General features: G+C 63.8%; 5 protein-coding genes across 8 annotated transcripts; 2 read left to right on the forward strand and 3 right to left on the reverse strand.

Moving 5' to 3' along the window:
* Positions 1 to 87: 87 nt before the first annotated feature.
* On the reverse strand, positions 88 to 1,574 carry FCER1G (Fc epsilon receptor Ig). The gene is made up of 5 exons (XM_034071243.1): positions 1,461 to 1,574; positions 1,059 to 1,150; positions 907 to 948; positions 759 to 779; positions 88 to 274 (listed from the first exon to the last, which is right to left on the reverse strand). Exons 1-5 carry the CDS (start codon positions 1,504 to 1,506, stop codon positions 218 to 220), a joined length of 258 nt encoding a protein of 85 aa, XP_033927134.1. The 5' UTR covers positions 1,507 to 1,574; the 3' UTR covers positions 88 to 217.
* A 929-nt stretch (positions 1,575 to 2,503) lies between these two features.
* On the reverse strand, positions 2,504 to 8,028 carry NDUFS2 (NADH:ubiquinone oxidoreductase core subunit S2). The gene is made up of 14 exons (XM_034071323.1): positions 7,886 to 8,028; positions 7,690 to 7,796; positions 6,568 to 6,758; positions 5,641 to 5,761; positions 4,939 to 5,051; positions 4,768 to 4,842; positions 4,578 to 4,655; positions 3,695 to 3,780; positions 3,510 to 3,629; positions 3,284 to 3,413; positions 3,053 to 3,148; positions 2,878 to 2,961; positions 2,671 to 2,728; positions 2,504 to 2,593 (listed from the first exon to the last, which is right to left on the reverse strand). The coding sequence occupies exons 1-14, from the start codon at positions 8,026 to 8,028 to the stop codon at positions 2,556 to 2,558; spliced, it is 1,440 nt and encodes a 479-aa protein (XP_033927214.1). The 3' UTR covers positions 2,504 to 2,555.
* Positions 8,029 to 11,196: 3,168 nt separating this feature from the next.
* Positions 11,197 to 14,919, forward strand: ADAMTS4 (ADAM metallopeptidase with thrombospondin type 1 motif 4). The gene is made up of 9 exons (XM_034071324.1): positions 11,197 to 11,331; positions 12,371 to 12,694; positions 12,816 to 12,948; positions 13,033 to 13,203; positions 13,290 to 13,576; positions 13,661 to 13,847; positions 13,939 to 14,114; positions 14,202 to 14,377; positions 14,449 to 14,919. The coding sequence occupies exons 1-9, from the start codon at positions 11,197 to 11,199 to the stop codon at positions 14,846 to 14,848; spliced, it is 1,989 nt and encodes a 662-aa protein (XP_033927215.1). The 3' UTR covers positions 14,849 to 14,919.
* Positions 14,920 to 16,265: 1,346 nt separating this feature from the next.
* On the forward strand, positions 16,266 to 19,100 carry B4GALT3 (beta-1,4-galactosyltransferase 3). The gene is made up of 6 exons (XM_034071220.1): positions 16,266 to 16,637; positions 17,517 to 17,752; positions 17,838 to 18,028; positions 18,101 to 18,223; positions 18,297 to 18,401; positions 18,491 to 19,100. The coding sequence occupies exons 1-6, from the start codon at positions 16,382 to 16,384 to the stop codon at positions 18,918 to 18,920; spliced, it is 1,341 nt and encodes a 446-aa protein (XP_033927111.1). The 5' UTR covers positions 16,266 to 16,381; the 3' UTR covers positions 18,921 to 19,100.
* On the reverse strand, positions 19,039 to 22,264 carry PPOX (protoporphyrinogen oxidase). Of its 4 annotated transcripts, XM_034071217.1 has the most exons (11): positions 22,097 to 22,258; positions 21,827 to 21,961; positions 21,548 to 21,663; positions 21,348 to 21,480; positions 20,928 to 21,263; positions 20,153 to 20,213; positions 19,931 to 20,049; positions 19,688 to 19,801; positions 19,469 to 19,618; positions 19,352 to 19,394; positions 19,039 to 19,276 (listed from the first exon to the last, which is right to left on the reverse strand). In XM_034071217.1, the coding sequence occupies exons 1-11, from the start codon at positions 22,181 to 22,183 to the stop codon at positions 19,140 to 19,142; spliced, it is 1,431 nt and encodes a 476-aa protein (XP_033927108.1). In that variant the 5' UTR covers positions 22,184 to 22,258; the 3' UTR covers positions 19,039 to 19,139. The 4 variants fall into 4 exon arrangements, with proteins under 4 accessions (XP_033927108.1, XP_033927107.1, XP_033927110.1 ...); XM_034071216.1 differs by having other exon boundaries at positions 19,039 to 19,394; positions 22,097 to 22,263; XM_034071219.1 differs by having other exon boundaries at positions 19,039 to 19,394; positions 20,928 to 21,177; positions 22,097 to 22,262.
* Between the last annotated feature and the right edge of the window lie 302 nt (positions 22,265 to 22,566).

Consider the following 22,566-nt stretch of genomic DNA (forward strand, 5'->3'; position numbering starts at 1 on the left):
GGGTCCACCCCCGATGGGTGCCTCTGTCCCCATCCCCAGCTCCCCCACCCCCCCCAGTTACAGACCCCCCTGCCCCATGTACACGTGGTGCTGCTTTACTGGGACACACAGAGCAGAACTGGGGCTCCCGGACCCACAATGGGGGTTTGGGACCAACCCCCCCCATTTCCAGGGGGAAAAGGGGGGTCCGGGGGGGTCCCGGAGCCGCAGGATGGGGTCAGGAGCTTTTGATCTCGAGGGTCTCGTATGTCTCTTGGCCCTCACTGCTGAGCCCCTGCATGGGACAAAGGGGGAGCAGAGGGGGGGGAACAAGGTGTTTGTGTCCCCCATCCACCATCACCCCCCCCCACAACACTGTTCCCCCAATAGCAGGGGGGGTCCCATTTAACCCAGTGGGGGGGGGTCCATTTAACCCAGTAGGGGAGGGTACCATTTAACCCAGTGGGGGGGTCCCATTTAACCCAGTGGGGTGCGGGTCCCATTTAACCCAGTGGGGTGCGGGTCCCATTTAACCCAGTGGGGGTGTCCCATTTAACCCAGTAGGGGAGGGTCCCATTCAACCCAGTAAGGGGGGGTCCCATTTAACCCATTGGGGTGCGGGTCCCATTTAACCCAGTGGGGGGGTCCCATTTAACCCAGTAGGGGGGGGTCCCATTCAACCCAATGGGAGGGGGCTCAGTGTAGGGACCCCATAAGGGAAAGCAGCCGGGGGGGGGGGCAGGGCTCCCCCGGATGTGTCACCCCCCCCATTGACTTACAGCATAGACGCCTTCTTCCTTCTGCTCATGGAAAATGAAAGGGAAAGAGCTGACAAAGGGACAAAGGGGGGGACAGGAGCACCCCATGCACCCCTCATTCCTTAGGGAACAGGGGGGTCCCCCCAATCCATCCCCCCCCATCTCTTACCTTCTTCATGCCTGCCTGATGGGACGCTCGGTAAATGGTGAACTGCAGGGAATGGGGGGGGGGGACACCCCAAAAATGAGGGAATTAGAGGGGAAAACATCGGGACAGAGCCGGAATTGGGGGGGGGGGGGGGGGGTCCCCCCGGTGCTCACCTTGAGCCGGCAATAGATGGTTGTGAGGATGATGCCGTAGATGAAGAGGATGGCATCGAGGATGTAGCAGAACTCGGGTTCCATCAGAGCCTCTGGGGAGGGGGAGGGGGGGCCCCAAGCTCAGCCCCATTGCAGGGGGTCCGGGGTGAACCCCACTGTGGGGCATCGGTTCTGTTGTGTGGGGTCCCGGGTGAGCCCCACTGCAGGGTCCCCATTAAACCCCATTATGGGGTCCTGAGGTCGGTTCCTGTGTGTGTGCTCCCCCATCAGCCCCATTGCAGTGGGGCCAGGCTGGTTCCTGGCCCATTGGGGCACCCGGAGCCCTCCAGGAGTCCCCTTTGGGTGATCCCATACTCCCAACCCCACGTCCATGAACCCACCCAGCCCCTGAGCCCCCCGAACCTGCAGCTGGGGTCTGGAGCAGGAGCAGGAGCAGGAGGACACCCATGGGTGCAGTGGGTGACAGGCACTGACGGTGACCGCGGCACAGCCGGAGCTTTCACCCACCCCACACCACTTCCCTTCCTCCGGCCAACAGCCGGAGCCAGCGTCACTCGGCCCCAGTGTCACCGTCATCCAACCCCAGTGTCACCATCACCCAACCCCGGTGTCACCATCACCCAACCCCAGTGTCACCATCACCCAACCCCAGTGTCACCATCACCCAACCCCGGTGTCACTGTCACCCAACCCCAGTGTCACCATCACCCAACCCCAGTGTCACCATCACCCAACCCCAGTGTCACCGTCACCCAACCACAGTGTCACCATCACCCAACCCCGGTGTCACCATCACCCAGCCCCAGTGTCACCATCACCCAACCCCAGTGTCACCATCACCCAACCCCAGTGTCACCATCACCCAGCCCCAGTGTCACCATCACCCAACCCCAGTGTCACCATCACCCAACCCCAGTGTCACCAGCACCCAACCCCAGTGTCACCATCACACAGCCCCAGTGTCACCATCACCCAACCCCGGTGTCACCATCACCCAACCCCAGTGTCACCATCACCCAGCCCCGGTGTCACCATCACCCAACCCCAGTGTCACCATCACCCAACCCCGGTGTCACCATCACCCAACCCCAGTGTCACCATCACCCAGCCCCGGTGTCACCATCACCCAACCCCAGTGTCACCATCACCCAGCCCCGGTGTCACCATCACCCAACCCCGGTGTCACCATCACCCAACCCCACTGTCACCATCACCCAACCCCAGTGTCACCATCACCCAACCCCAGTGTCACCATCACCCAACCCCAGTGTCACCATCACCCTGTTCGTGCTCCCCGCACCCAACAGGGTGTTCCCCAGCAGCAAAGGGGAAGCTCTCACCACAACCCCCCCATAGGAAGGGAAGTTCCCCCCAGAGCAGCAGCACCACAGGACCCACTTCAGCCTTTATTAACGGCAGCAAAGGGGGTGCAGGGTGGGGGGGGGGGGGGGGTAACCAGGACCCCCCAATGGGGCACAGGGAGCCGGGGGCACCTCTTCACCGATCCACTTCACCGAAGACAATGTCCTGTGTGCCTGGGGGGGGACATGGGGGTCAGGGGGGGGGGGGACCCTCCAGGACCCCCCCCATTCATCCCAAGGAGGGCACGTACCGATGATGGCCACCACATCCGCCAGCATGTGGCCCTGGGACATGCGGTCCAGCCCGGCCTGGAGGAACACAGGGACCCCCATCAGCCCCATAGCACCCTGACCCCCGGCCTGCGAGGGGATGGGGTCACTTATGGGCACAGCACCACAAGGGGAGATGTGGGGACCCCCCCTCGCTATGGGGTGATGCCCCAACCGGCGTCTCCTACCAGGTGAGCAAAGCCTGGTGCCTTGATCTTGCAGCGATAGGGGCGGCTGCTGCCGTCAGACACCAGGTACACACCAAATTCCCCCTGCGGAGATACAGGGATGGGGTTGGGGACACAATGAGGTGACCCCCATCCACAGCGTCCCCCTTTGTTGTCACCCTAACACAACAGGCACCTTGGGGGCCTCGATGGCTGTGTAGGTGGCCCCGGGGGGGACTTGGTAGCCCTCAGTGTAGAGCTTGAAGTGATGGATCAAGGACTCCATGGAGGTCTGTGGGGAGAGAAGGATGCAGAGCAATGTGAGGAGCAGGATGATGGTTACGGTGACACAAACACCCCCAAACCCAACCTGTGTCCTCCTGGTGAAGGATCCCCCCCATCCTGTGCAGGATGGAACCTCCTTTACCTTCATCTCAGCCCGTTTTGGTGGTGAGATCTTGGCATCATCCACCTTGATCTCACCCTCGGGCATCTTGTTGAGGCACTGCAGGATGATGCGGAGCGACTGGCGCATCTCCTCCACGCGGCACAGGTACCTGTGGGCCCCCCCAGCGCTCAGCACCATGCCCAGTGTGTGCCCCACAGCCTCATCACAGCCTCCCCCCCATAGTGTGGGTCTGACCCCCAAGTACCGGTCATAGCAGTCACCCTTGGAGCCGATGGGGACGTCGAACTCTACTTGGTCGTAGACATCATAGGGTTGGGTCTTCCGTAGATCCCAATGGATTCCTGAGCCCCGGAGCATCACCCCACTGCGAGGAGGGGGCCGGGTGAGCAGGGTCCCAGCATGGGCCCCCCCCAGCGCCCCCAGACCCACCTGAAGCCATAGTTCAGAGCCTCCTCTGCTGTGATGACACCGATGTCAACAGTGCGGTTCTTCCAGATGCGGTTGTTGGTGAGCATCTGTGGGGGGGGGGAGTCCATCATCCTCCTGTCACCCATCAGGGTGTCCCCCCCCCTCCCATTCGAGTCCCAGATGGGTTGGGATGAACGGAGCTTAAAGCCAATGGGCAGGGACCCCTTCCACTGGAGGATGCTCCAACCTGGCCTTGAGCACTGCCAGGGATGGGGCAGCCACAGCTTCTCCATTCAACCCATCCCAGTGTCCCTTGATGCAGAACTTCCCAATATCCAGCCTAAATCCCCCCTGTTCCAGTCTGAACCCATCAGCCCTTGTCCCATGGCTGCAGTCCCTGATGAAGGCCCCTCTCCAGCATCCTTGCAGCCCCTTCAGACACTGGAGCTGCTCTGAGCTCTCCACGCAGCTCCTCTGCTCCAGGCTGAGCAGCCCCAATGTTCCCAGCCTGGCTCCTATGGGAGCTGCTCCAGCCCCTGCTCATCCTCGTGGCCTCCTCTGCCCTTGCTCCAACAGCTCCATGTCCTTCTGCTGAGGCCCCAGTGCTGCAGGGGGATCCCCCAGAGCAGTTTTAGCTTTTCCTTCCTCACCACTTCCAGTTGCTGAAGAGTTTTCCATCATCAAATGGTTTGGAATGGAGGGAACTTAAAGCTCATCCAGCTCCATGGGATGGATGGGACCCTTCCACTGGAGCAGGATGCTCCAACCTGGCCTTGAGCACTGCCAGGGATGGGGCAGCCCCAGCTCCAATGGGCACCCTGAGCCTCAGCACCCTCCCAGTGAAGAACATCCCCATATCCAAGCAGAACTCCCCCTCCTGGATCTCTCCCAGTGGGATTCTCACCTCCTCCACCTCATCGATCCGGATGGAGAAGTTCTTCACGAACTCATAGATATCATCCATCAGCCCCAAAGGCAGGTCCTGAATGGGACAACAAGGACCTGGGTCAAAGGGGGGGGAGCCAAAGGGCTCAGCACCCACCCAGTGCCACCCATGGGGCTCTGGGGGTACCCCCCATGCACCCCAATGTTACCTGGTGCACCCCCCCGGGGCGGATGTAAGCAGCGTGCATCCGTGCCCCCGACACCCGCTCATAGAACTCGAACATCTATGGGGAGAGGAGGAGGAAGAGCTGCTCCGGGGGGGGGGGGGGGGTTGGGGGGCAGCCCCACACCCACCCATAGCCCCCCCGGACCCCCCCCACCTTCTCCCTCTCCTCGAACATCCAGAAGAAGGGGGTCATGGCACCAATGTCCAAGGCGTGTGTGGTCACAGCCATGATGTGGTTGAGCAGACGGGTGATCTCGGCGAAGAGCACTGCGGGGGGGGGGGGGAGATGTGATCCCATGGGATCCCCATGGAATTCCTATGGGATCCTTATGGAATTCCTATGGAATCCCTATGGGATCCCTTTGGAATCCTTATGGGTTCCCCATGGAATCCCTATGGGATTCTTATGGAATCCTCATAGAACCCTATGGGATCCCCACAGAATTCCCATGGAATCCTTATGGGATCCCCATAGAATTCCTATGGGATCCTTATGGAATCCCCATGAAATCCCTATGGAATCCCCATGGAATTCCTATGGGATCATTATGGAATCCCCATGGAATCCTTATGGAATCCCTATGGGATCCCTTTGGAATCCTTATGGGTTCCCCATGGAATCCCTATGCAAAACCCACAGTATCCCCATGGAATCCCTATGGGATCCTTACGGAATCCCTATGGAATTCCCATGGGATCCCTATGGAATCCTTATGGAATCCCCATGGAATCCTTATGTAATCCCTATAGGATCCCTTTGGAATCCCTATGGGATCCCCATGGAATCCCTACGGAATCCCTACAGAATCCCTATGGGATCCTTACAGAACCCCTATGGGATCCCTTCCTCCCTCACCCCGGATCCACTGAGCACGCAGCGGCGGGCGGATGTTGAGCAGCTTCTCCACAGCCAAGGAATAGGCCTGTTCATTGCACATCATGGACACGTAGTCCAGGCGGTCGAAGTAAGGCAGAGCCTGACGGGAGGAAACGGGATATGATGGGAAGGACCATGGATAACATCCTCTGATGGGAGTTTTCCAGCTCCCAACCATGGAGCCACAGCTGTTTCCATGGAATCCCAAAGGGCTTTGAGCTGGAAGGGCCCTGAAACCCCATCCGGATCCATGGGATAGTGAGGGTTGGGAAGGAGCTGAAGCTCATCCAGATCCAAGCCCTGCCATGGGCAGGGACACCTCACACTAAACCAGGGCACACAAGGCTCTGCCCAGCCTGGCCTTGAGCACTGCCAGGGATGGAGCATTCACAGCCTCCCTGGGCAGCCCATTCCAGTGCCTCAGCACCCTCACAGGGAAGAATTCCTTCCTTAGATCCAGCCTAAATCCCCCCTGTTCCAGTCTGAACCCATCAGCCCTTGTCCCATGGCTGCAGTCCCTGATGAAGGCCCCTCTCCAGCATCCTTGCAGCCCCTTCAGACACTGGAGCTGCTCTGAGCTCTCCACGCAGCTCCTCTGCTCCAGGCTGAGCAGCCCCAATGTTCCCAGCCTGGCTCCTATGGGAGCTGCTCCAGCCCCTGCTCATCCTTGTTCCATCAGTTCCATGCCCTTTTGATGCTGATGCCACCAGAGCTGCCCCCAGTGCTTCAATGGGGTCTCACCAGTCCCACCTTGCTCCAACCCCATCCACCCCCACCACGGCTCCAGCACCCACAGCCCCCATCCCCACAGCACCCATAGTGATGCCCTAACCCTAACCCTAACCCATCCCCACAGCACCCATAGTGATGCCCTAACCCTAACCCTAACCCAGCCGGTGCCGTCACCTGCAGGTAGGTCTTGTACTCGATGAGCTTCTCGGTGCCGCGGTGCAGGAGCCCAATGTGGGGGTCACACCTCTTGACTGACTCCCCACTGAGCTCCATGACCAGGCGCAGGACCCCATGTGCTGCCGGGTGCTGAGGCCCGAAGTTGATGGTGGAGCTGGAGACCTTCCTGTGAGCCACCGGGTCCTTGTCTGCAGCACAGGGATGGTAACGGGGTCAGCAGGACAGCGGGATGAGCCCATAGGATCCAAAGGATGCTCCCAAAGGATCCAAAGGATGATCCCAAAGGATCCAAAGGATGCTCCATAGGATCCAAAGGATGATCCCATAGGATCCAGAGGATGTTCCCATAGGATCCAAAGGATGCTCCATAGGATCCAAATGATGCTCCCAAAGGATCCAAAGGATGCTCCATAGGATCCAGAGGATGTTCCCATAGGATCCAAAGGATGTTCCCATAGGATCCAAAGGATGTTCCCATAGGATCCAAAGGATGCTCCCATAGGATCCAAAGGATGTTCCCATAGGATCCAAAGGATGTTCCCATAGGATCCAAAGGATGCTCCCATAGGATCCAAAGGATGTTCCCATAGGATCCAAAGGATGTTCCCATAGGATCCAAAGGATGCTCCCATAGGATCCAAAGGATGTTCCCATAGGATCCAAAGGATGCTCCCATAGGATCCAAAGGATGTTCCCATAGGATCCAAATGATGCTCCCATAGGATCCAAAGGATGCTCCATAGGATCCAAAGGATGTTCCCATAGGATCCAAAGGATGCTCCATAGGATCCAAAGGATGTTCCCATAGGATCCAAAGGATGATCCCATAGGATCCAAAGGATGCTCCATAGGACCCAAAGGATGATCCCATAGGACCCAAAGGATGTTCCCATAGGATCCAAAGGATGATCCCATAGGACCCAAAGGATGCTCCCATAGGATCCAAAGGATGCTCCATAGGACCCAAAGGATGTTCCCATAGGATCCAAAGGATGCTCCATAGGACCCAAAGGATGCTCCCATAGGATCCACCCCCCCCATTGACACCCATGAACAAGGAACCCCATCCACCCCCAAGGTCACCCCCACACCCCCCCGGCCCCCCAGCCCCCCCCTCACCGTTCCAGGGGGGGGGCACCCACTTCTCGGTCTCCTTGCTCGGGTACATGACGGCCCCCGCGAACTGCTGCGCCCACTCCACATCCGGCTGCCATTGCCGGGCCGACCTAAGGGGGGGGGGGGACACCGGGTGTGAGGGAGGGGCCGGACCCGCACCCCCGGACCCCGGACCCGTTCGCTCCATCCCCGTCCTCACCGCACCGGGACCCGGACCGGGACCGGGACCGGGCCCAGTCCCGAAGGTGCCCGGAGCCTCCACAGCGCCCTCAGCGCCGCCATCTTGCCCTTGGAACTGCGCGTGCGCAAAGGGAGGTGGGGGGGCGTGGCTGGGGCCGCCATGCTTGAAGAGGGCAGGTAAAGCTTTTACCACGGTACTGGGCTGATCCGCCGCCATCTTTACTAATGGCAATACCCGGGACATGGCTCTGGCGTCGCCGCCATCTTTACTAATGGCAATACCCGGGACATGGCGCTGGCGTCGCCGCCATCTTTGAGTGGGGCAGTGGGACGGGGATGGGGAACCTGGCACGGACGGAGGGGATGCGGTGTCCCCTGCCCCCCCCCATTGACACCCCCATTGTCCCCCCCACTGACCCCCCCGTGCCCCCCCAGTGCCCCCCCGTTGTAGCCATGCGGGTGGCACACGGGTGACCCCGACCGGGGGCTCCCCCGACCCCGCTGTTGGGGTCCCCATTGGGTCCCCGTTGTCTCCCCCCCCCCCGTGCTCCCCCCCGGGGGTCACCGGTTCCCTCGCCCTCCCCTGCGTCAGCAGCCCCGGTGACGTCAGTGCCACGTCACGGCTGTTCCCGGCGCGCTCTGACTCACGGGGTCGCGCCCGTGGCACGGACAGGGGTTGGCCGATGGCCACCCCCCCCCCAACCCCCCCCAGCCCCCCCCAGCCCCCCCCGGGTGTGGGGACCTCCGAGATGGGGACCCCCAAGGGGGGGGCACGGGAGGTGGGGGAGCTGCGGGGAGCCGGGACCGGGATGTAGTGGGGATGGATGCAGGATACAGGGGACTGGGGATACTGGAAGTGGGAGATCATAGAACTGGGGATGCTGGAGCTGGGGATGCTTGAACTGGAACATACTGGAGATGGAAGCAGGGATACAGGGAATGGGGATGCTGGAAGTGGGAGATCGTGGAACTGGGGATGCTGGAGCTGGGGGTGCTTGAACTGGAACATACTGGAGATGGAAGCAGGGATACAGGCACTGGGGATACTGGAAGTGGGAGATCGTGGAACTGGGGATGCTGGAGCTGGGAAATAGTGGAACTGGGACATACTGGAGATGGAAGTAGGGATACAGGAACCGGGGATGCTGGAAGTGGGAGATAGTGGAACTGGGGATGCTGGAGCTTGAACATAGTGGAGATGGAAGCAGGGATACAGGGACTGGGGATGCTGGAAGTGGGAGATCATAGAACTGGGGATGCTGGAGCTGGGGATGCTTGAACTGGAACATACTGGAGATGGAAGCAGGGATACAGGCACTGGGGATACTGGAAGTGGGAGATCGTGGAACTGGGGATGCTGGAGCTGGGAAATAGTGGAACTGGGACATACTGGAGATGGAAGCAGGGATACAGGGACTGGGGATGCTGGAAGTGGGAGATCATAGAACTGGGGATGCTGGAGCTGGGGATGCTTGAACTGGAACATACTGGAGATGGAAGCAGGGATACAGGGAATGGGGATGCTGGAAGTGGGAGATCGTGGAACTGGGGATGCTGGAGCTGGGGGTGCTTGAACTGGAACATACTGGAGATGGAAGTAGGGATACAGGAACCGGGGATGCTGGAAGTGGGAGATAGTGGAACTGGGGATGCTGGAGCTTGAACATACTGGAGATGGAAGCAGGGATACAGGGACTGGGGATGCTGGAAGTGGGATACGCTGGAAGCAGGATATACTGGAAGTGGAAGATAGTGGAACTCCGGATGCTGGAACCAGGGATACTGGAAGTGGGAGATAGTGGAACTGGGACATACTGGAGATGGAAGTAGGGACACAGGGGCTGGGGATACTGGAAGTGGGAGATAGATAGTGGGACTAGGGATGCTGGAGCTGGGGATGCTGGAACTAGGGATACTGGAGATGGATGTGTGGATACAGGGATGGGGGATGCTGAAAGCGGGAGATACTGGAGGTAGGAGATACTGGAATTAGGGATGCTGGAACCGGGGATACTGGAGGTCAGAGGTAATGCTAATGGGGATGCTGGAGGTGGGGATGCTGGAACTGGGAGATAGTGGAACTGGGAGACACGAGAAATGGGGATATTGGAGCTGGGGATGCTGGAACTGGGGATACTGGAGTTCAGAGATAATATTAATGGAGATGCTGGAGCTAAGGATACTCGAACTGGAGGTACTAGTAATAGGGCTACTGAAACCGGGGGTAGTGGAACTTGTAGATCCTGGAGCTGGGAACACTGGAGCTGGGGATGCTGTAACTGGGGCCACTGGTGGGTCCAAGGGCAGCGGCCGCTGTGGCAGATGCCGGAGCCCAATGGGTGCTGCGGGTCCTATGGGTGCACAGAGGCTCTTTGTGCGGCGGCACCGGCTGCCACCGGCTGCCTTTGTCCGGGGCCGCGTCACCCCCATCCCGGGGACGGCACCGACGGCACCGGCAGCGCCCCGGCCCCCCCCCCCCCCTGCACCGGGACCGGGACCGGAGCCCTCCCTTCCCAGAAGGGAGGAAGCAGGATGTGGACCGTGTCCTGAGGGGGGGGGGGACAGGAGGTGACTCGGGTGTGAGACAGCGGGTGGCCCTGCTGGGAAAGGCGGACACGGGGGGGGGATGTGGGAACCGGGAGGGATGAAGAGGATGAGGAGGGATGGGAGCGCAAGCAGGAATGAGAGGGGATAGGGAGGGATGGGGAGGATGAGGAAGGATGAGAAGGGATGAGAGGCAGGAAGGGATGAAGGGAATGAGGGGGATGAAGAACAATGGGAGGAGGAGGAAGGATGGGAGGATGAGGGGGGATGAAGGTGGTGAGGAAGATGAGGCGGGATGGGGGGACAGGGAGGGATGAAAGGAATTAGGAGGATGAGGAAGATGAGGAGGAGGAGAAGGGATGAATGGGATGAGGAGAACGAGAATGGGTGAAAGTGATGAGGGGGATGAAGAGGGATGAGGAGGATGAGGGGTGAGGAGCACAGGCAGGTAGGCAGGAGACAGGGAGGGATGAGGAGGAAGAGGAGGAGGAGGAAGGATTAAGCTGGTGAGGAGGGATGGGAGGATGAAGGCAATGAGGAGGATGAGGATGAAGAGCACAGGGTGGGGTAGAGACCCCTGCGGGCACCCAGCGCCTCCCATGGGTCCGGTCCCGGTGAGGGGAGATCCCGGAGGGTCCCAAGGGGGGGGGATGTCCCGGAACAGCCCGAGGGGGGGTCGGGGCCGCCCCCCTCAGCTCCGCCCCCCCCCGGGACAGCCCATCCCGCCCGTTAAAAGCGGCGGCTCCGGTTGCTCCGGGGCTGTGGCTGTGTCACCGTGTCCGGGCCATGCGCTGCGCGCTCCTGACGCTCCTCGTGGCTGCCGCTGCTGTCGGGGCTGCTCCCGGTCCCTCGTGTCCTGTAACGGCACCGGGAGAAGCCGGGACACGGACCCGGCTGGGGCCGGCCCCGAGGAGAACCAAGGTACGGCCGGGCCGGGGCTGGGATGGACTGGGATCGGGATGGGATAGGCTGGGATGGACCGGGATTGGGATGGGATAGGCTGGGATGGACCGGGGCACAGGGGACCGGGATCGGGATGGACAGGCTGGGATGGACGGGGATCGGGATGGGATAGGCTGGGATGGACTGGGGCACAGGGGACCGGGATTGGGATGGGATAGGCTGGGATGGACTGGGGCACAGGGGACCGGGATTGGGATGGGATAGGCTGGGATGGACCGGGATTGGGATGGGATAGGCTGGGATGGACTGGGGCACAGGGGACCGGGATCAGGATGGGACAGACTGGGATGGACCTGGGCACAGGGGACCGGGACTGGGATGGGACAGGCTGGGATAGACCGGGGCACAGGGGGCTGGGATTGGGATGAACAGCGCTGGGATGGACTGGGGCACAGGGGACCGGGATTGGGATGAACAGCGCTGGGATGGACTGGGGCACAGAGGACCGGGATTGGGATGAACAGCGCTGGGATGGACTGGGGCACAGGGGACCGGGATTGGGATGAACAGCGCTGGGATGGACCGGGGCACATGGGACCGGGATTGGGATGGACAGCGCTGGGATGGGGATGGCTTGGGCTGGACCAGGATGGATGGGGACTGGAACTGGGACAGATCAGGACACTCTGTCCCAGGGCAGACTACTCAGACACAAGGGACCAGGACGGGCTGGGATGGACCAGAATGGGAGGGACCAGGATGGGCTGGGATGGACTGGGACCAGGATAGGACTGGGATGGACGAGGATGGGAGGGACCAGGATAGGCTGGGATAGATGGGGATGTAACTGGGCTGGGATAGGCTGGGACGAGCTGGTGGCAGAACAAACGAGGACCGGACACACTGAACTGGGATGAGCAGGACCAGGGTCCCCCCGACGGCTCCCGGAGCTCTGGCATGGGACTGGGTGATGCTGGGGGTCACTGGGATGCGGTGGGGTGATACTGGGCTACCCCAGCCCACCCCTCCAAGCCCCCTGTTCTCCCCCCCCCCCCAGCGCTTCGCCTCCGTGCCGCGGTTCGTGGAGCTGCTGGTGGTGGCGGATGAGGCCATGGCTCGGTTCCACGGTGAGGGGCTGCGGCCGTACCTGCTGACGGTGCTGGCGGCCGCCGCCCGCTCCTTCCGCCACCGCAGCCTCGGTAACGCGGTGGAGCTGCGGGTAACGCGGCTGCTGGTGCTGGGCCCCGGCACCCCAGGGCCCCCCCCGACCTCCAACGCTGCCGAGATGCTCCGGAACTTCTGCCGATGGCAACAGGGGCTCAATGTCCCCGACGAGGACGATCCCCTCCACTTCGACACCGCGCTGCTCTTCACCCGGCAGGTGGGGACTTTGGGGGGGTCCCAGCTGCTTGGGGTCCCCATGGGGGTGCTGAGTGCTGGTGGTGCCCCCCAAGGGGACTGGGTGCTGGTTTTGGGGTGCTCACCCCCCGCCTGCCCCCCAGGACCTGTGTGGGGCGGCCACTTGTGCCACGCTGGGTATGGCCGATGTGGGCACCGTGTGCGACCCGGCTCGGAGCTGCGCTGTGGTGGAGGACGATGGGCTGCAGTCTGCGTTCACCGTCGCTCATGAGCTGGGTGAGTGGGGACGGGGACACGGGGGGGGGATATCGGAGCACCCCAAAACCCACCCGGGGCTGATGCCACCGTCCCCCGGCGCAGGACACGTCTTCAACATGCTGCACGACACGGCGCAGCCCTGCCGGGAGCTGAACGGAGCCACCGGAGCCGCCCGGAGGGTCATGGCTCCCGTTCTGTCCTCGCTGGAACCCGGCGAGATGTGGTCCCCGTGCAGCGCCCGTTTCATCACCGACTTCCTGGACAACGGCCACGGTACGACCGGCTCGGGGGGGGCAGCTCCGGTGCGGCCACGTCCCGTCCGGTACTCCCCGGTATCACCGGTGCCCTGCTCCCCGCAGGTCACTGCCTCCTGGACCGGCCTCCGGAGTGGCTGCCGCTGCCGTCGGCGCTACCGGGCAGCGTGTACCCGGTGCTGCGGCAGTGCCAGCTCGCCTTCGGGCCCGAGTCCCGGCACTGCGGGGACCAGCAGCCGCCGTGCGCCCGGCTCTGGTGCACCGGCCACAGCGGCGGCCGCTCCGTGTGCCAAACCAAGCACTTCCCCTGGGCCGACGGGACACCGTGCGCACCGGGCAGCGCCTGCATGGACGGTGCCTGTGTCAGCATCACCCGCATGCAGGAGCTCACCGTGAGTGCGTGGGGACAAACGGGGGGCACCGGGGCCGCCTCTCACCCCCCCGGCTCCCGTTTGACCCCACGTTTCCCGGTGCAGACTCCGCTGGACGGTGCTTGGGGGCCGTGGGGGCCGTGGAGCGGCTGCTCCCGGAGCTGCGGCGGAGGGGTCCGGCTCTCGCACCGCGGCTGCACCGAGCCCGAGCCGCTGCACGGAGGCCGCTTCTGCCGGGGGAAACGGACCCGTGTCCAGTCCTGCAGCGTGGACGAGTGTCCCGGTGGCTCCGGTGAGCGCCATGCGCGGACGGGAACCGGGGGGGGGGGGGGGGCACCGGGACCGGGGGCTGGCGCTGACCCCTCCGCTCCCCCCCCCGGCAGCTCTGGCGTTCCGGGAGGAACAATGCGCCGCGTACAACCGGGGCCCGGAGCTCGGTATGGGGCTACCGGCGCCGCGGGACTGGGTCCCCCGTTACAGCGGCGTGGCCGAGCGGGACCAGTGCAAGCTCATCTGCCAGTCCCAGACCTTGGGCTACTACCATGTGCTGCAGCAGAGGGTGAGCGCTGCGGTCCCCCCCACTTCCCGGCCCCATTGCCTAGCACGGGTCCCCCCCTGCGGGCGCTGAGGCCGGGCCGTGCCGTAGGTCGCCGATGGGACGCCGTGCTCACCGGAGAGCACCGGGGTGTGCGTGCGGGGCCGCTGCATCCCCGCCGGCTGCGACCGCATCATCGGCTCCAAGAAGAAGTTCGATAAATGCATGAACTGCGGCGGCGACGGCTCCGGCTGCACCAAAGTCTCCGGTGCCTTCACCAAACCCCGGTAAGTGCCCGGCGGCGGTGGGGCAGGGAGCACCGACGGGTGCCACCGTCCGACCTGTCCGCACCCCACAGCTACGGCTACAACGACGTGGTGACCATCCCGGCGGGTGCCACGCACGTCCTGGTTCGCCAGGCTTCGGATCCCGGTGCCGAGGATGTGTTCCTGGCTCTCCGACGCCCGAACGGTGAATCCCTGCTCAATGGTGGCTACATCCTGGTGCCATCGGCCACCGACGTGGCGCTGGGCAAGGGGATAACCCTGCGGTACAACGGGGCCACCGAGGCCACCGAGACGCTGCAGGGCCGGGGGCCGCTGCCGCAGCCGGTGGTGCTGCAGGCGCTGGTGGTGGACGAGCGGAGACCTCCACGGTTGAAGTTCAGCTTCTTCGTGCCCCGACGCCCGTCGGGGGCCTGGGAGAGGCAGAAAGCCCAAATCCTGGAGATCCTCAGGAGCCGTCGGCACCACCGGTAACCACAGGACAGTGATGGATGAGACTGGTCCTGGTGGCATCATTTGGTTACTGGTGGTGGCAGCCTCCGCACTGAGCCCCAGCTCCGGTCACCGCTTCTACCTCAGCCCTGGGCAGGCCCCGGGGCCCCCCGGCTGTGGACCCCCCCTCTGGGTGCAGCCTCCAGCGCCCTTATTTAAAGCTATTTATGGAGCAGGTGTGGTTGTGGTGATGCCCGTGGGCACCGGGAGCGACGCCCCCAGCACCCCAGAACAGGCACCAGCACCCCCGTGCTGAGGGAGCTTTATTGGGTGCCCCCCAGTTCCCTATGGAAGGCAGCTCCTGGCCCACCGGAGCCCCCTCGGCCCCTGGCCTCACCCGTTCCGGCCTCTATGGGTCCGGGATGTTGATGGGAAGTGGAACTGTGATTGGGGTGTGAGCAGCGAGCATGCCAGGAGCAGGGATTGGGATCAATGGGTGGCTCTGAGGGGATTTGGGAGGCTATGGGGGAGATTTGTGGGGATTTGGGGAGATGAGGGAATTTGGGTGTATTTGGGAGGTATTTGGGGGGATTTTTGAGGTTTAGGAGAAATTTGTGGGGAATTAGTGGGAATTTGGGATGTTGGGGGAGATTTGGGGGGATTTAAGGGGTTTGGGGGAATTTGGAAGATTTGGAGGGAATTTGTGGGGTTTTGGGGAGGATCTGGAGGGAATTTCGGTGTATTTGGGAGGTTTGGAGGTATTCGGGGAGAATTTGGGAGGATTTGGGGGATTTCTGAGGTTTAGGGGAAATTTGTGTGGAATTAGTGGGAATTTGGGATGTTGGGGGAGATTTGGGGGGATTTGAGGGGAATTTGGGGGCATTTGGGGGGAATTTGGGGGTAATTCGGGGTTCGGGTCCGGTCGCTCCCTGTGTTCAACAGCACAATGAGGGTGAAGGTGGTGCCGGTGAAACGGAACCGGGGGCTGCAGGAGGAGCCGCGTCCGCCCCGCACCCAATCAGAGCGCGCCGTCTCCGAGACGTCACCAATAGGGGCGTGGCCAACACGCGGAAGCAGGGCGGTGGCGTGCGCGGTTGCCATGGACACGGCACGGGGTGGAGCTTGCTGTGGACACGCCCCCTGCCGCCGGCTCCAGGGCTCCTGGGTCCTAATGCCCGTCTGCGGGAGCCTCCGTTACCGGAGCCTCAGCCCCCCCTCCCCCCCCCCTCCCGCTTCAGGTCACGGGGCCGCGCTCTCCATTGACGGCTCCAACCGGGGCTCGGGGCTCGGTAACGACAGGGCGATGTCCCGACCTTGACCCCTCCTTGACCTCAACCTCACCCCTCGGTTACACCATGTGAGCCCCACCACCACCTCCGGCAGCGGCCCCTTTAAGCGCGCCCCCACCCATGAGGCTCCACCCCCTCACGCATGCGCACTCCCCCCTCCCTCCCCAGTGCGTCCAAGATGGCGGCGCTGCCCGGTCGGTGCTGAGGCGCTTCCGCCGGTACCGGAGGGGCCGCGGCCTCCGCTGGGCCCACGATGCCGCCCGGTGCTCGGTGACCGGGCCCCGCCATGCCCCGGCGGCTGCTGGAGCGGCCGCGCTCGCTGGCGCTGCTCGTCGGGTGCCAATTCGCCTTCGTCGCTTACTTCTCGCTGGGCGGGTTCCGGAGCCTCACGTCCCTGTTCGGCCGCGTTTCCGGCCCCGTCTTTGACTACTCCCGTACGCACGATGTGTACGCGAACCTCAGCCGGCTCCTGCCGCGGGAGCGCGCACCGCCCGACCCCGCGCGGCCGCTGCCCTTCTGCCCACAGCGCTCGCCCTTCCTCGGTGAGCTCCTAACGGGGGAGAACCGGAGGCCGTGGGGGGAAGGGGAGGGCACCGGGAAGAGAACCGGGGCCAATGGGGGAGAACCGGGGCCAATGGGGGAGAACCGGCCCTTCCGGGGCAGAACTCGTTCTGTGATGGCAGAGCAGGGACCCACAACGAGAACCGGCCTCAGTGGGGAAGAACCGGACAATACACGGGGAGAACTGGACAATACAGGGGAGAACCGGCCTTCTCTGGGGCAGAATGGGCCCTACGGGAAGAGAACCGGCCCCAGTGAGGGAAGAACCGGACAATACAGGGGGAGAACCGGCCCTTCCGGGGGCAGAACTAGTTCTATGGTAGCCAGAGCAGGGACCCACAACGAGAACCGGCCTCAGTGGGGAAGAACCGGGCACTACAGGGGCAGAACTGGACAATACAGGGGGAGAACCGGCCTTCTCTGGGGCAGAACGGGGCCTACGGGAAGAGGACCGGGCTCTGTGGGGGGAGAACCGGCCCCAATGGGGGAGAATCGGGCACTATAGGGGGAGAACTGGTTCTATGATAGGCAGAACAGGGACCCACAACGAGAACCGGCCTCAATGGGGAGGAACCGGATAATACAGAGGGAGAACCGGCCCTGCCGGGGGCAGAACTGGTTCTATGGTAGCCAGAGCAGGGACCCGGAACGAGATCCGGCCCCAATGGGGGAGGACCAGGCCACCCCCTGCTGAAGAACCGGCTCGCAGGGGAGGAACCTCCCCCTCCATGAGCAGCAGAACCGGTTCTGCAGGGAAGGAACCGGCCCAACCGGTTGCACTGGGGCTGCTCCCTGTGTTTAGGGCTATGGGAACGGCCCCAGGGCTGCCCCCCCCAACCCTCCCCTTGCTCCTCCCGCAGTGGGGCCGCTGACCGTGACCTTCAGCCGGGTGCCGACGCTGGAGCAGATCCAGGCCAAGAACCCAGCGGTGCAGGAGGGAGGCCGGTACCAACCCCCCGGCTGCGAGCCCCGGTCCCGCACGGCCATCATCATCCCACACCGCAACCGGGAGACCCACCTGGGCCACCTGCTCTACTACCTGCACCCCTTCCTGCAGCGCCAGCAGCTCCAGTACGGCATCTATGTGGTGCACCAGGTGAGGCTGGGGGGACACCGGATCCACACCGCTGTTACCGGCACCGTTACCGGCTCCGTTACCGGCTCCGTGTCCTCACCCGCAGGCCGGGAACTCCACGTTCAACCGAGCGAAGCTGCTGAACGTGGGGGTGAAGGAGGCGCTGAAGGATGAGGAATGGGATTGTCTCTTCCTGCACGACGTGGATCTCATCCCGGAGAACGATCACAACCTCTACACATGCGACCCATGGAACCCCAAACACGTCTCTGTGGCCATGAACAAGTTCGGGTACAGGTGGGTGATGGAGGCGGAGGGGACACCGGGGACACCGGGAGCTGTGGCTCAGCACCGTGTCCCCCCCCACAGCCTGCCCTATCCTCAGTACTTCGGGGGGGTCTCAGCGCTCACCCCGGACCAGTACATGAAGATCAATGGCTTCCCCAACGAGTACTGGGGCTGGGGCGGAGAGGACGACGACATCGCCACCAGGTAGGACCCAGGAGGTGACAGGGGTGTCCCCATCCCAGCACCCCCCCAGTGACACCACAGCACCCCATTGCAGGGTGCGCCTGGCCGGGATGAAGATCGCCCGCCCGCCCGTCTCCATCGGCCACTACAAGATGGTGAAGCACAAGAGTGACAAAGGCAACGAGGAGAACCCCCACAGGTTGTGGGGCGCACGTTGGGGTTTGGGGGGGTGGGTTTTAGGGGGGGTCTCGGTGGTGACTGTGCCCGTTCCATCCTCCTTTGGTGCAGGTTCGACCTCCTGATCCGCACGCAGCGGATGTGGACGCAGGATGGGATGAACTCACTGAGCTATGTGCTGCTGGCCAAGCACCTGCACCCGCTCTACACCAACCTGACCGTGGACATCGGCACGGACCCGCGTGCCGCCCGCCGCCCCCCGGCCCCCGGCCACGAGGGCCAACGGCACCGGAGCAGCACCAGCCTCTTCCGGGAGGAGATGCTGCGCAAACCCCCCCGGGACCCCGTGGCCTGGGGGGACCGGGGCCTCGCGCTGACCCCGCACCGGCCACCGGCACCCAACAGCACCCAACCGGTGCCGGGCATCACCCAGCGCAGCCCGATGGGTGCTGGTGCTGGTGGCACCGATGTGGTGGTGCAGGATGAGGGGATGATGCCGGCCCGCGGGGACAACCGGAGCCTGGCACGGGGCACCCGCTGACCCCGGCCCCCATCGGACTCAGGGCACCGGGAAGGGCCCCACCATATCCTGGAGAGCTCCACCGGGAGCTGCCGGTGCCGGGGAGGCCGCGGGGCCAGGCCCAACGTTATTTATTCTATTTATGAGCCGCTCCCTGGACCTTTATATGGGTTTTTCAATTAAAAAATACACTTTGTCCTATGGCCGTGGGTGCTGGGGGGGGGTCAGTGCTGGGGGGGGTCAGTGCCGCGGCCCCAGCAGCCGCTCCACGGCCGCCTTGGCGCTGGCAATGCAGTCGTTGACGGAGACGCCACTGTAGGAGGCTCCAATGAGGCTCAGGGGCAGGTGATGCTCGGCCAGGAAGCGGCTGATGCGCTCTGTGGGGCCGGGATGGGTGCTGGGTACCGGGGAGGGGGCATCGGGTGCCCCCCCACTCCTCAGCACCCACTTACCTGTGCGCTGCCAGTGGCCCAGTGTGTACTGTGGGATGCAGGCCTGGGGGGGGAACAGTCAATGAGTCCCTTTGGACCCCCCCCATATGCCCCCCACCCATGGGTGCTGGCACCCACCTGGTGCACCCTGACAATGGAGTGGGTCGGGGCCGGCTCCAGCCCCAGCTGCTCCCTCACAGCAGCCTGTGCCCGGTGCAGCAGCAGCTCCGGTGCCACCGTGGCCGGGTCCCCGAAGCTCTGCTCGAACCAGGCTCCTCCCAGCATCACCTATTGGCACCGTGAGTGTTTCCAGGGATTGGTACCAGGATCCAGCCCAATCCCGGCCCCGGTGCTCACCGTGAGCCGCAGCGAGGCCGCGCCTGTGCCGTTGTGCTCAGGGAAGGCCACTGAGTCATAGACGATGCCCAGGAGGGACCCATCCTCTGAGGAGGGCACCAAGTGCCCGAAGCCCTGGGCAGGAGGGGGCTGGGGTCACCCTTGGGTGCTGGGAACACCCTTGGGTGCTGGGAACACCCTTGGGTGCTGGGGTCACCCTTGGGTGCTGGGGTCACCCTTGGGCCCCCCGGGTGCTGCTCTCACCGTAACAGGCAGTGTGACATCCTTGTACTGCAGGTTCACCACAGCCACCGACACCGCCGGGATGTGCCGCAGCTCCTGCGCCAGCGCCGCGGCCTCGGCCGGCAGCACCTCAGCCAGTGCTGCGGACAGGGGGACACGGGTGAGGATGGGGGCACGGACAATGGTGCCCCCTCCCCGTCCTGGTGGCATCCGGAGGGGTCAGCACCGGCAACCAACATCCACCTGCAGCCGGGAGCGCGCTGACAACGTGGTCGGCTGTGACGGTGCCGTCGGTCAGGGTGAGCTGTGGGGAAGGAGGATGGTGATGGGGGATGTGGGGATGAGGGATGCAGTGATGGGGACATGAAGACATGGGGATGCAGGGATATGGGGACAGGGATGTGATGGGAAACACAGGAATTCAGTGATGGGGGTGTAGTGATGGGGGATGTGATGGGTACTCAGGGATGCAGTGACTGGGGACAAGGATGAGGATGCAGGGATGGCGACACAGGGATGTAGTGATGGGAGACACAGTGATAGGGGATGTGGTGATGGGTACTCAGGGATGCAGGCATAGGGACACAGGGATGTGTTTATGTGGGACATGGGGACAGGGACACGGAGGAATGCAGTGATGAGGGATATGGTGATGGGTACTCAGGAATGCAGTGATGGGGGGACACGGCTGAGGACACAGGGATGCAGTGATGGGGGACACGGCTGAGGACACAGGGATGCAGTGATGGGACACGGCTGAGGACACAGGGATGCAGTGATGGGACACGGATGAGGATGCAGGGATGCAGTGATGGGACACGGATGAGGACACAGGGATGCAGTGATGGGACATGGATGAGGACACAGGGATGCAGTGATGGGACATGGATGAGGACACAGGGATGCAGTGATGGGGGGACACAGCTGAGGACACAGGGATGCAGTGATGCAGGATATGGGCACAGGGACACAGGGATGGAGGAAGGCAATGAAGACGCTCCCCCCTCCAGGTCCGCACCTCCCAGCCGCCATGGTGGCATCGGCGCAGGCTCTGCAGGCGCTGGTGGCACCGCAGCTCCACTCCGCGCTCTCGCAGGAACTCCGCCAGCGCCTGGGGCAGTGTCTCCATCCCTCCCCGCAGCGACCATTGGCTCCAGCGCTCGGTCCGTGCCCGACGGCTCAGCCCCGACTCGGCTCCGTTCCCGTCCCCGGAGCCCAGCGCCAGCCCCAGCAGCACCGAGCGCCGGCTCCGCTCGGCCTGGAACAGCCTCGGGAAGCAGGAACGGGCGCTCAGCGCTCGGCAGTCCCCGGCGAACACCCCCCGGCACACACTGTCCACCGCGATGTCCGCCACCTGCGGGGCACGCAGCGCTCAGCCCCGGCCCCGCCTGCGCCTGCCGGGCCGCGATAACGGGTATCGGCCGCGGCACGCACGCACCTCCCGACCGAAGCGACGGGACGCGAACGTGTGGATGCTCTCGTCCGGTTCCGTCCCTGCCGGTGCCACGAGGTCCCGGAGGCCGCTCCACAGCAGCGCCCGTGAGAACGGCGGCACCGGCCGCAGCAGCGCCCTGCGGACGGGGGGGTCAGGGCACAGCACCGCGGGGGCACCGGGAACGGGCAGCACCGGGCACCTACCCCAGCCCCGACGGCAGCTTGTGCAGGGCCCCAGCCACGTACAGGAACCGGTTCCTGGAGGCCGGGTGGTCCCCGGGCACGGGCAGGACCGCACCGGCCAGGCCGAGCTCCGACACCTGCGGGGACGGGGGGGACGGGATCGGACCCCATCACCAACCGAGCGGCCCCGCACACAGCCGGGACCATCCCAGACCCCATCCCCCCCCAAGGGTCCCCCCTCGGGTCCCCAAACCAACCCGAGACCACCCCCAGACCCCCACTGCACCCCAATCCTGTTACCATGTGCAAGGTGTCGGCTCCCGCAGCCCCCCCGGGCCGGATCCCCCTCGGGCCATGCTCGAACACGGCCCCGTCGGCAGCGCGGGTGCTCTGCAGCCACCCCCCGAGCCGGGCGCCGGCCTCCAGCAGCAGCACCTGCGGACCGGGACCCGCCGGTAACACCGGTACCTACCGGTAACACCGGGACCCGCCGGTAACACCTGGAGCCACCGGTAACACCGGAACCCACCGGTAACACCGGAACCCACCCCCCGGTGCCCCCGGGCTCACCTTGGGCGGCCGAGGACCGCGGCTCAGGTGGTAGCAGGCGGCCAGGCCGCTGATGCCGCCCCCGACCACAGCCACGGTCGGTGCCATGGAGGCCCCGCACCGGCCCCGCTACCGGAGCCCGGAGGGGGAGGCTCCGCCCCCTCTCCTGATAAGGACAGAGGGAGGGACTAAGGAGGCGCTGAGCCAATGGGATGACGATGCGCAAGGTGAGGGGCGGAGCTAAACGGCATCAAACCCCGCCTCCGTGCTACGCCAGCCAATCAGCCTCCAGCAGCAGGCCACGCCCCCCGGTCATGGTAAGGGGCGGGACTAAAGACGCGGAGAACCAATAGCGTAACGCGGACGCCTGACGAACAGGAGGGCGACAAGGCGGCGGCAAGCCCCGCCCCTCGTATCGGACTACCAATCAGAGGACCTGCCGCAGGCCACACCCCTTTCCCCGCTAACCACGCCCGCTACCGAAGCCACGC

This window comes from Melopsittacus undulatus, chromosome 20 (genome assembly GCF_012275295.1).
Source record: "Melopsittacus undulatus isolate bMelUnd1 chromosome 20, bMelUnd1.mat.Z, whole genome shotgun sequence".
Lineage (NCBI taxonomy): Eukaryota > Metazoa > Chordata > Aves > Psittaciformes > Psittaculidae > Melopsittacus > Melopsittacus undulatus.